The 11,728-nt window shown below is 45.7% G+C and overlaps 1 protein-coding gene across 4 annotated transcripts in view; it reads left to right on the forward strand.

Moving 5' to 3' along the window:
- Rprd2 (regulation of nuclear pre-mRNA domain containing 2) overlaps window positions 1–8,247 on the forward strand; it is a 49,504-nt gene extending 41,257 nt beyond the window's left edge. For 2 of the 4 annotated variants that reach the window (XM_060393087.1, XM_060393088.1), the window contains 2 exons: window positions 2,419–3,600; window positions 3,741–3,967. In XM_060393087.1, coding sequence (XP_060249070.1) covers window positions 2,419–3,600; window positions 3,741–3,829 — 1,271 coding nt within the window. In that variant the 3' untranslated portion in view covers window positions 3,830–3,967. Of the gene's footprint in view, window positions 1–2,418 lie in introns of all 4 variants that reach the window. The other 2 variants (XM_060393085.1, XM_060393086.1) reach the window with 1 other exon arrangement.
- Window positions 8,248–11,728: the final 3,481 nt, after the last annotated feature.

Raw genomic sequence — 11,728 nt, forward strand, 5'->3', positions numbered from 1 at the left:
TTAATCACCATGGAGATCGGGATGAGCTTTTCTGAAAACACTGGTGATGGTGCTTTCATAAGACTCTGATACAGTTGTTCCTGGGTCTGTATTTGAAGAACTCAACACACCACAGAGGTTTGTTGCCTCACTTTCAGTAATCAAGAAATGGAACCAGTGTAGGTCCCCATCCACAGACAAAGAAAATGCACATACACACTTTTGAGTTTAATTCAGCCTCATAAAGAAAATGAAAAGCACAACATTTGCAGGGAAGTGGATGTAATTGGAGATCATTGTGTTAAAGCAGAGTAAAGCCAGATGCAGAAAGACAAATAGCTATATTTTCTCAAAGGCAAAATAAATTTTATCTTTGTAGATATCAAAATAGAGACCTGTGAGAGGTGAAGAAAAGATCTCGATTGGGGTGAAATACATGTGACATGAAAGTAGATGGAATTACTGTTTGCCAAGAAATGGCCAGCAATAGGGGGTCGTAGGGAGGACAGTAGGAGAGGTGGATGAATAATGGAATAAAATGATAACATGGTATTTGGATACAGTGTGATGAGATCAATATACTTTAGGATTTGTTCTGGTGGTAAAGTGCTTTTTGTGTGTGTGTGAGGACCAGCACCCACATCAAACAGCTGGCCACAATGACACACGGCCTCGAAAGATAAGGTGGACGGCTCCCGACACTTGGAGCTGACCTCTGGCTTCCACATGTAGCTGCCATATGTGCATGTGCACACAGACCTAATTTTAACATTTTGAAGTCAAGGAAAAAACAAATTTTTAAAATTCAAACCTTAACCAGGCACTGGTGATGCATGCCTTTACTCAAGAGGCAGAGCAGTTGGATGTCTGTGAGTTCAAGGTCAGCCTGGTAAGATAGTTTTGGTATATTTGGTTAAGAACTGAAAATTTCATTTATGACCAGAAGGTGAATAAACCTGACAAAGTAGGATGAATTTAATAGGATCTTATGTTACTGCCTTGTCAGGTTTTTTTGTTTTGTTTTGTTTTGGTTTTTTGTTTTGTTTTTTTGTCTTTTGGACTATTTTCTGCCTGGACATGGAAATAAACATTTGTAATTCAGGCAGCGCATGAGTGTGAGTTCAGCCTGGTTATGTAGGAAGATTATCAGTTTTTGTTTTATTTTCAGGAACACTATGATTTCATTAACTTCAGGTGACACCAAAGAATTCCTTCTCCATAATTCTGAGGCTTATCAGTCAATGTACAGGGTTGAATCTCATTGTCAGTTTGTACTAACTAATACTCCTTGGATTTCTCTAGCTATAAAACAGGATTTGTATGTTTTTGTATAAAAAGATCAGTACCTCTATGGTCTGGCTTTGTAAGTCTTTGTATATCTGTTTTTATATTTATCATTGCCATCTTTGGAGCAGAGTTCTTCTAACCGAAGACACTTTTTTCCCTGTGACTTATCAAGATTTATTTGTTACTTACACAGTATTATGCCCGCATCTATGCCTAGAAGGCCAGATGAGGGCACCAGATCTCATTACAGATGGTTATGAGCCCCCATGTAGTTGCTGGGAATTGAACTCAGGACCTTTGGAAGAACAGTCAGTGCTCTTAACCTCTGAGCCATCTCTCCAGCCCTCATCTCTACGTTTGTTTTAAAGAGAGTTTGAGGCTAACTGATCTATATAGCAATTCTGTGAGAGATGGCTCAGTGGTTCAGAGCACTAGCTGTTTTTCCAAAGGACCTGGGTTCAGTTCCCAGCACCCACACAGCAGCTCCCAACTGTCTATAACTCCAGTTCCAGGGGAGCCAATGGCTTTTTCTTCTTGGGCAGCAGGCATGCATGTAGTACATAGTCATACATGAGGGCACAGCACCCATAGACATACAAAATAATCTTAAAAGTAACATCGATCTAACAAGAGATAGACCTGTTGAAAAAAGTATTACCCTTCCTTCCCCCATTGAAGCAGATATCTGAATTTTGCATATGTTTTCCTGTTGACAACAACAGTGCATGCTAGCATAGTAGAGTAAACTAGAGGATAGAAAGATAGGAGTATTTGCTTGTGTTTAGAGTGATTGCATAGCTCAAGCACAGATACTGGCTTGGGATGTTTTGTTTGCTTCTTTCCCTCTCCTGCTTTGCTTTGTTTAAGCTGTGACTGATTCTGACATTAAAAATCCCTCTCTTTCCTGTTACCTTTGTTACTGGACTTGTATCTGGTTATCTGAGGGCTTTGCTATCTTAGATTGATAAATAGGCCTGATATTTTCTGTCTCATCTAGACACAGCCTGTTCAGTCTGGATTCCTTTTAACTTCGTATTTTAAAATCTATCTGGTTCCCACCAGAGTGAATGATAGTATCTAGTAAGCCTGCCTTGTTTTCATTAGAGTGTGGGTAGTTGTTCTTTTTAACCCCTCTAATCTGTGTTTCTACAGGCCTGTCATCTTTACTTCAGAGTGTTACTGGGAACCCAGTGCCAGCCAGTGAAGCTGCTTCCCAGAGCACCACAACCTCCCCTGCCAGCACCACAGGTTCTGCCATGAAGGGGAGAAATCTGCTCTCCAGCACCCAGTCTTTTATCTCCAAAGGCTTCAGTTACTCTCCTAACTCTTCGACTTCTGAAGTCTCTTCGACCTCAGCAAGCAAGGCGTCAGTTGGGCAGAGCCCAGGGCTCCCGAGCCCTACTTTTAAACTACCATCCAGTTCTTTAGGGTTCACAGGTACCCACAACACTAGTCCTGCCGCCCCACCTACTGAAGTTGCCATGCCCCAGTCCTCAGAGGTCTCCAAGCCAAAGCTGGAGTCAGAGTCAACCTCCCCAAGCCTGGAAATGAAGATCCACAACTTCTTAAAAGGTAATCCTGGCTTCAGTGGCTTAAATTTAAACATCCCAATCCTGAGCAGTTTGGGATCCAGCGCCCCATCAGAGAGCCATTCCTCAGACTTCCAGCGTGCTCCTACCAGTACTTCAGTGGACAACATTGATGGAACTCCTGTTCGGGACGAACGGAGTGGAACACCCACCCAGGATGAGATGATGGACAAGCCCACATCCAGCAGTGTGGACACCATGTCCCTGCTCTCTAAGATCATCAGCCCTGGTTCATCAACACCCAGCAGCACCAGATCCCCACCCCCTGGAAGAGACGAAAGCTACCCCCAGGAGCTCCCCAATTCTGTGTCTACGTATCGACCCTTCGGTCTGGGCAGTGACTCTCCTTTCAAGCAGCCTTCTGATGGGGTTGAGAGGCCGTCTTCTGTGATGGACTCTGCACAGGATAAGTTCTTCCCAGATACTTCTTTCCAGGAAGATGAGGATTACCGAGATTTTGAATATTCAGGGCCTCCACCCTCTGCCATGATGAACCTAGAGAAGAAACCAGCCAAATCCATCCTGAAGGCAAGCAAGCTTTCTGACAGTGCTGAGTACCAGCCAATCCTGTCTAGTTATAACCACAGGGCCCAAGAGTTTGGGGTAAAGTCTGCCCTCCCTCCATCTGTAAGGGCCCTCCTGGACTCTAGTGAGAACTGTGACCGACTCTCATCTCCCCCTGGGCTGTTTGGTGCCTTCAGCATAAGAGGGAGTGAACCTGGGTCTGACCGGTCACCATCACCGAGTAAGAATGATTCCTTTTTCACCCCCAACTCCAACCACAGTAGCTTGTCTCAGTCTACCACTGGGCATCTCACCTTGCCACAGAAGCAGTATCCAGACTCTCCTCACTCAGTCCCACATCGTTCCCTTTTCTCTTCGCAGAATACCCTTGCTGCTCCAACGGGCCACCCACCCACATCAGGCGTGGAGAAAGTCCTGGTCTCCACGATTTCCACCACATCGACGATTGAGTTTAAGAATATGCTTAAAAATGCCTCACGCAAGCCCTCAGATGATAAGCATTTTGGCCAGACCCCCAGCAAGGGTACTTCAAATGAGGGTGTCAGTCTGTCAAACCTCACCCAGCCCAGCTTGCCCACCACTGACCACCACCAGGAAGAACACTATCGCATAGAAACCCGTGTTTCCTCCTCCTGTTTAGACTTGCCTGATAGCACAGAAGAAAAGGGGGCCCCCATAGAAACTCTGGGTTATCATAATGCAGCTAATAGGAGGATGTCAGGGGAGCCAATACAGACAGTAGAATCCATACGAGTCCCTGGGAAGGGAAATAGAGGACATGGGCGTGAGGTTTCAAGAGTGGGTTGGTTTGATCTGAGCACACCAGGCAGCTCTTTTGACAATGGTCCTTCAAGTGCCTCTGAGTTGGCATCCCTTGGGGGTGGGGGCAGCGGAGGCCTCCCTGGCTTTAAGACGACACCGTACAAGGAACGGGCGCCCCAGTTTCAGGAGAGTGTCGCCAGCTTTCGTTCCGGCAGTTTCAACTCCACATTCGAGCATCATCTCCCCCCATCCCCTTTGGAGCATGGGGCACCCTTCCAGAGAGAGCCAGTGGGGCCATCGCCTGCCCCACCTGCCCCTCCTAAGGATCACAGTGGCATCTTCTCTCGAGAGGCGCCCACTCATCTGCCCTCGGTGGATCTTTCAAACCCCTTTACAAAGGAGGCATCTCTGGCCCATGCTGCCCCTCCTCCTCCTCCGGGAGAGCACAGCGGGGTTCCTTTCCCTCCGCCGCCCCCTCCGCCACCCCCTGGGGACCTCGGCAGTGGGGGAAGTGGTGTCCCGTTTGCTACTCCGCCCCCTCCTCCGCCCCCTGTTGACCACTCTGGGGTTGTACCTTTCCCAGCTCCACCATTGCCAGAGCATGGAGTGACCGGGGCCGTGGCAGTTTTTCCCAAGGACCATAGCTCCCTCCTTCAAGGGACCTTGGCTGAGCATTTTGGGGTGCTCACAGGACCCAGGGACCTCAATGGCCCTGGTCTTAGTCGTGCACGAGAGAGCCTGAGCCTGCCTTCCCACCCTCTGGAGCACCTGGGCCCAGCCCTTGGAGGAGGAGGTGGAGGCAATACCAGCAGCGGTGGCCTTCCCTTGGGTCCTGCACACAGAGACGCCATCGGCCGGAGTGGTATGATTTTACGGAGTCCCCGGCCAGACTTTGGGCCTAGGGAAGCTTTTCTTGGCAGAGACCCATTCCACAGTTTAAAGAGACCCAGGCCACCTTTTGGTAGAGGCCCTCCGTTCTTTGCACCAAAACGCCCGTTCTTCCCTCCCAGGTACTGATGGAGATCAGGAAAAGATACTTCCAACAGTCTAGAGAGCATTGAAAGTAGCAGTTTGGTTTCTGGTTTCTATTTGTTTTTTTTTTTTGTTTGTTTTGTTTTTTTCTCTCGATTTTATTTTGTTTTGTTTTTTTAATGAAGGGCTTCCCTTCCAAATTCAGAAAGCATACATAGTGACAATTTACCATTATCTTCTCTCCCACACTTAGGACCTTTCCCAAGTTGTTTCTATTTTTCTTTAAAAAAAAAAAAAAAAGGTAAACATAACCAAAGCCACTTTACTTGGCTGGGGTTTGGGGGAGTGGGGAAGAAGACAATATTATAATCTCACCTATTGGAGATATTACTTAAATTTTAAATAAAACTTTGGTCAGTACAGGTAATAATGTGCAATGCTGAGGTGTTATTTGGGGTTTGGCCTTGCTAGTAGTGAGAGGACCCCTGTCTCCTTCCTCTCCAGCTAAGCAACTTCTGTGACCAGCTTGGCTCCCTTGGTATTCTCTGCCCTGCTGAAGACCAAGAGGTGTTTGCAGAGGGACAGTGTGGGCAGCTTTGGGCCTGTCAGGTGTATTTGCTTTAGTCTAAAGGCATGTTGAAACTGAGTTCTTTATTTTTGTTTTTCAAGTAGCTTCCTCGGAACTGTTACCAGGCAGTGACTCAGAGGCCATACGGGCTTCATTCTATGTAGTAGAAAGTCTTCTCTTGCTTAGTGTGGGTGGCACTCACACACAACGCCAATGCTGGGAGGCAGGGACAAGATAATGGTAACTCCAAGGCCAGCTTGGGCTATATAGTGGAACTTTGTCTCAAAAAGAAAAGTCTCCTTGTTAAAAGAAGCTGAATATAATTTCAAAGTTAAAATGGGAAATGATCACAGCGTGTGAAGCTAGGGAAGGGATCGTTTAATGGTGCTATGTGACCCACTGTCCTTTGGAAAGAAGGAAAAGGAAGTGTTTTGGTGGCTTTGCACATTGTTCTCAGCCCTGTCCCCTGCTTTCCCCTTTCTCCCTCAGATATTATTCCTGCCTTCTTAAAAGTAGACACTCATTTTACTATGGTGCCTCACTGGTGGTTTTCAGCAAACATTAACTATTAGAGAAAGTATTTTGTCTTTCCCACCCCCATCTGAGTCCTGTTCTTGCTGTTTCAGAGGAGATTGAGTGGTGTCCTCACATGATACTCTATAGGTGTGTCTTAGAGACAGGTGGGTATTACTGGCCATGTCTTCACAGAGAAACAGGGTCTCAGCACCCACCCCCATGCCAACTGATGGATGCCTTGCCTGAGTCATTGCTGTGGAGGAGAAAGCTTTCTTCCCTGCACCGAGCAGTTTTGTATTTCTGCATATAATGCTTAGGGAAAAGACAATCACTGTGCTCTGATTGCTTCTCTCTTTGTACTTACCTGGGAAGCAAATACTGCTTATTAGAATTTCTGTTAGTGTGTTGCAGCAAGGTACATGCTGATGATCTCCAGCTGGGTGTGTAAAACAATGTGTTGAGCTTTTGAAGGAATTCTAGCAAGTTAGTATAGAACTCTAAGGAAGTAAAAGGAGCGCTTTCAATTTCTCAGTGAGATAGCGAAGATGGAGGAAAGTGCAGCATGTGGTGGAAGACAATCGTGTCTCAGAACAAACCACTTTTCCAAAGAAAGGCTGTCCAACACAGCCTGAGAGCTGTGCTCTGTGTGCGCGTGCTGCAAGACACTGGCGTTCACTTCCCGCCTTGAACCAGCTCTTCCTCTCTCAAGCCTCTCTGCCCTGTAGTGCTCCCCACAGAAATGCATGGCACCGTGACTTTGTGTGGGGTTGGGTGTATAGCAGAGCAAAGCAAGGGAAGTATAGTTACATACCGAGTCTTCAAAGCATCATACAGAGAGAATGGGGTGGGGGCAGGGGAATTGGGACTTTCAGAATTGATTTTTTTTTTCCAGAAATTAAGTGGGGGGTATTTTTCAGTGTAGAATAAAAGAATGTGAATTCTTCTTACTGCTCTTGTTTAAGCTAAACATACTGTTTACTTGAAAAGGCTCTTTGACCACTTGATTTTTCTAAGAAAATGTGGGAGTATCAGGAAAGTGGTTTCTCAAATGTTGAGGCAGGATAATTGTCCTCAAAAGTATAGTGGCCAATATGTGAAAGGAATACTTAGTACAGTTCAAGGGTGGACTTTCTAGGGGTTGGGCTTTGTGGGGTATTTTTTGTTTTGTTCTTGTCACAAGATCTTCAGTGTGTTTGTTTCAGGATGGAAGTGAGGATTATATGAAGCTGTCAGATATTTTAAGGAAATCTGTCTACAACAGTAAATGAAGACAACTGTATATATGTGATATAGTGAAACAAAACATTTCTGGTATTCATAAAGATAAAACAAGGGATTTTATTCTTTCTGTGTCTGTGATTTAAACTCCATACCATGCTCTGACTTTTGTATTTTACCCCAAGTTAAAAAAAATAAACAAGATATTTTTTAAAGAATGCACAACATAGTGTGTCTTAGCAAGGACACGAGTCATATGAAGCAGAGTGAGTAGTTGTCACTAAGGCCCTTGGTGCTCACTATAAAGCCACAGACAGAAGCTATGAGTACAGTAGTACACACAGATCAGTGATGCTGGATCAGAAGTAGGATCCCTGGGGTTTTCCTGAGAGCTCCCTGCACCTCTCTGCCTTCCCAAGGTCAGCAGAACTTAGTTTGACTCCTGGGAGGGTGCTGTGAGCAGAGTAGGACCTTTATCCTTTCTGATAGCAGAAACTGTGACGTGTGGTTAGGCAGGTCTGTCTAGACTGTGAATAGGCGCAGCTTTCTTACTGCAGACTGTCCACTCAGTCCGAACGTTACCTGTTGATACAGTTAGGCCTCAGCTGTTAGGTTTAAAGCGGCTGTAAATTACTGCTCCCCTACCCCTGCCTCCGTATTTTTAAGTGGTGGGGTTACCTGTTAAGATTTAAAAAAAAAAAAAAGGTAGATATGTTGGGTTGATATTCTCACGTGTTCAGTGTGGAAAACAAGTACATGCTTTAGAGGCAACAACAATGAAATCTTTTGGAATGTGTATTAATATCATTTAATAAAATAACTAGTTCTAAAGGTTTGACATTTTTCTTTGAAACTGGGGCGTTGACCAAGGGCCCCTGGCTTCTCTGGTGAGCGCAAGCAGAAACGACTTCTCCAGGAGCCAAAAGTACAGCCTTGTAGCACAGACCTATGGTTAGAGATGCTAAATTTTCTCCATCGAAGACACAGCCTGACTGTCCAGGGCCAAAGGTGAAACGGGCTACAGAATGCAGGAAGAAAAGCTGTGGGGTAGCCCTGAAGATGCCACTGTACGGGCTTTTCACCGAAGGGTGTGTGGGGAAGGACAGAGTGGTGTGTGTAGATGCACATACCTGAGGCGTGTGTGTCACAGCCCCCCAAAAGTCTGTTTTCTTTACAGCCACTTGCACTTACCTCTCCAAGCTTTGGGGGGGGGGGGGGTGATACTGTCTTCGATATTTTGTTTTCCAGCTTAATAAAATAATGGTTTTGTTTGTTGTGTGGTTAACTTCTCCCCTCTCACATTAACCTTTTCCAGCTGTCCTCTTGACTTGTGTACCTGCGTCAGTGAAGTCTAGCTGACCCTCTTAGATCTTCATGGCCTCGTGGGTCTTTTGTTTGATCCTCTATTGTAATGGGTGGGATATACTGTATAGATCATTGTTTGTGTGTTTTTCAACTATTGTACAGTTGTGAACCAAGAAAAAGGCTTGTTTGGTGGTCATGCTTACAGTGCTGAGCATCAAAGTACATCCCCAGCCCTCAGCGACCGTTTCTAAAGCAAGCACAATTGGAGGGAATGTGTGGAAATGGATCCTTCTGGTCAACTGTCCGTATCTGTCCTTGGTCACATACTGTTGATTGATCTGTCGTGCAGAAGCTCTACTCAGCTCCTCTCTCCCTCTCTTTTCATGATCCAGGGAGGCTTAATAAATACATCACAAGGATAGTCGCTACATGGGGCCAGGCTTGGGTCCCTGGCAGGGTAAAGGCTCTAAAATAGCAGCCCTGATTATGTGGAGTTCCACGTGTCACAAGACCTCAGACGTGGAGCAGTCTAGGGGACGCCCAGCCGCTAGAGCGCACCACTATACCAACTGGACACAGGCTGCCCTTTTCTTCCACCTCAGAGTTCAGTTGACTGCCTGGGTGCCCTGCCCTGAAGGAGCAACAGTTTTTAGACATCCTCATTGGCCTCTGGGCATGTTATTGAAAACTACATGGCTCCTGCCCTCCACTCCTAACTTACTCTATTCAGGCCAGTCTTACACAGCAGGAATGATTACGTCCTCATGTGGAGACTTAGTAATGCCATCAGAATGGGTTTAGGGCTGTTAGGGTGTTTCTCGTACTTGCTCATGAGTAACAATGGACAAGTCTGATCAGTTGCTGTTCACAATTGCTAAGGAGTAAGTCACTGAGGCTCTAAAGACAGGGCTTTCAGAAGGTCACCTGTAAGGCCTTCTGTCTCTAAAGTAAACATCCTGTTCTGAGTGCAGAGGGAGAACATGGCTTAAAGGAAAGGAAGAAATGATAGAAAACTAGATATTAGAGTTACTTGTGAAAAGAGGAAAACTTTTCTTTAGCCCCAAAGTTGGGGTATTGGGGGCAGGGCAGGTGAATTCATAGTAGCATATAAAAGGCCCTGGGTTTCCTTCCCTAGCACTAGGAAACAAGACAGGAATTTATTTGTTTAGACATACAGTTACCTTGGGGCAGGGTACAAGGGGAATTGGTTTGGGGGTTGTTCCGGTTGCTTTGTGCTTGGGCTTGAACTCAGACCTCATACATACTCAGCACTAAGCTGCATCCAAGCCCCTCCGGTTTTTTGTTTGCTTGTTTTCCTAGTCCCTTTGTTCTCACCTAGGCAGGAGGATATCAGAATGGGTGGAGGTACTAGAGAGATCCATAGTGACAACCGAGAAACAAAAGCCACAGCTGTTTGTTCATGTTTGACTCAAAAGGATGCCGGCTAAAAGTCTACCCTGGACAAGTTTAGGTTCATGGCAAACTAAGTGTTTCTTTCCTGTCTTATTATATCTTTGTATTCGTAAGATGCTTAAGTCAACTGAGGTGTGGGGGAAAGGACCTGATGTTTCCTTTATTTTTCTTGGGCCGTGAGAATGGGAAGAACATTGACCACAGCCAGTCATCTCTCCCTTCATGTGCTAGAGCCCTTGGCCCCTACATTAGACTCAGATAGAGCAGCTAGTCTTTGCTGAGGGCATTAGGTTAGTAAAATATAAAGATGGCTTTGAGCTAGACCTTCCACAAACATTACTGATGAATCCTTTCTCTGAACCTGACCTCCCAGCACTTGCTTGAGCTGTAAGAGTGGCAGAGTGCTCATTTTTGAGGCTCTGAGCCCCAGTGCCCCCTGGGGCAAGTGGCAAAGACTTCACAGTTTGGCTACCGGTAAGTAGAATTTCCTTCTAAGAACTAAGATGGATTGGGGCCTATGTACTGATCCTATAAATGAAAAGTACTCATTGGAGATAGTTACAAGTAGCTTAAAGGTATAAGCCCAATACCTTTACCAAAACTTCGGTCAACTGAGGATGCTTGTTCTAAGAGTAGAAGGAACCTGAGGCGTTCCTAAAATTTGATTAGGGATCTAGAATACCCTTTGTTGCAGATTTCCATTGTACCTCTGTGGATCCCTTATTTGCTTAACCAGTCTGTAGAGGCAAGTTGGGAGCCATCACATTTCTTGACTTAGTCTTGAAAGTGCTTTAGTCTAAAAGTCCTCTTTGGCCACAAGTGCCTGAGTTGTTTCTCCAGAAGGAGTAGGAAGCAAACACATGCAGGCAAGCTCCATCATGAGTAATCTGTCCTTAGAGAGGTATTGTGGCAGTGTGAGCAACTCGGGCTGTGGGTTTGGACAGACTAGGACTTGGCCTTGAGATCATTTTCCATGGCTTAAAGGGAGCTTAAGAGCACTACTGACCCAGTTGTTCTGGAATGACTTAGAAATACGAAATAGCACTGCACCTGCCAGGAGTGGGGTGGGCAAGAAAGTTACAGATAATGTTTTCCAGGTAGATTAAAAGGGTAATGTTCCCTGAGGCCAAAGCATGTAGTAGGAGAACAAATAACATGTATTGATCCTAGCTGCCTGCCTGGTTACAATGGGAACGTTCCTTCCTCCCTGGCAACACAAGTCACACGCATGATGATGTGGTAGCTGATAGGTCAGCCTTAGTCCAGTGTGTTGCACACAGTAAATACTGAAGGATGAGTGTAAGGAGCTGTCATTCCAAGGTGGCATTCCTCTGCTCTTAGCAAAGGGACACAGTGGGATAATTTTAAAAATTGTGTCTGAAAGCCGCATCTTTTGAAGTTTCCAGTCAGTACGGGATCAATACATATTTAACATATCTTGAGCACCTCCCACTTTGTTGCCTGAAGGATGACACTTCCCTGCCACAAGAAAATCTTGGTCTGCCATTGCCATTCTTTCTCAGTGCTGCTTACGAACTGCACGCTGACCGCAAGAACACACGCACACAATCTTCCTCCCCACAGCCTTTTCTCT

Source organism: Meriones unguiculatus, chromosome 10 (genome assembly GCF_030254825.1).
Source record: "Meriones unguiculatus strain TT.TT164.6M chromosome 10, Bangor_MerUng_6.1, whole genome shotgun sequence".
Classification (NCBI taxonomy): Eukaryota; Metazoa; Chordata; class Mammalia; order Rodentia; family Muridae; genus Meriones; species Meriones unguiculatus.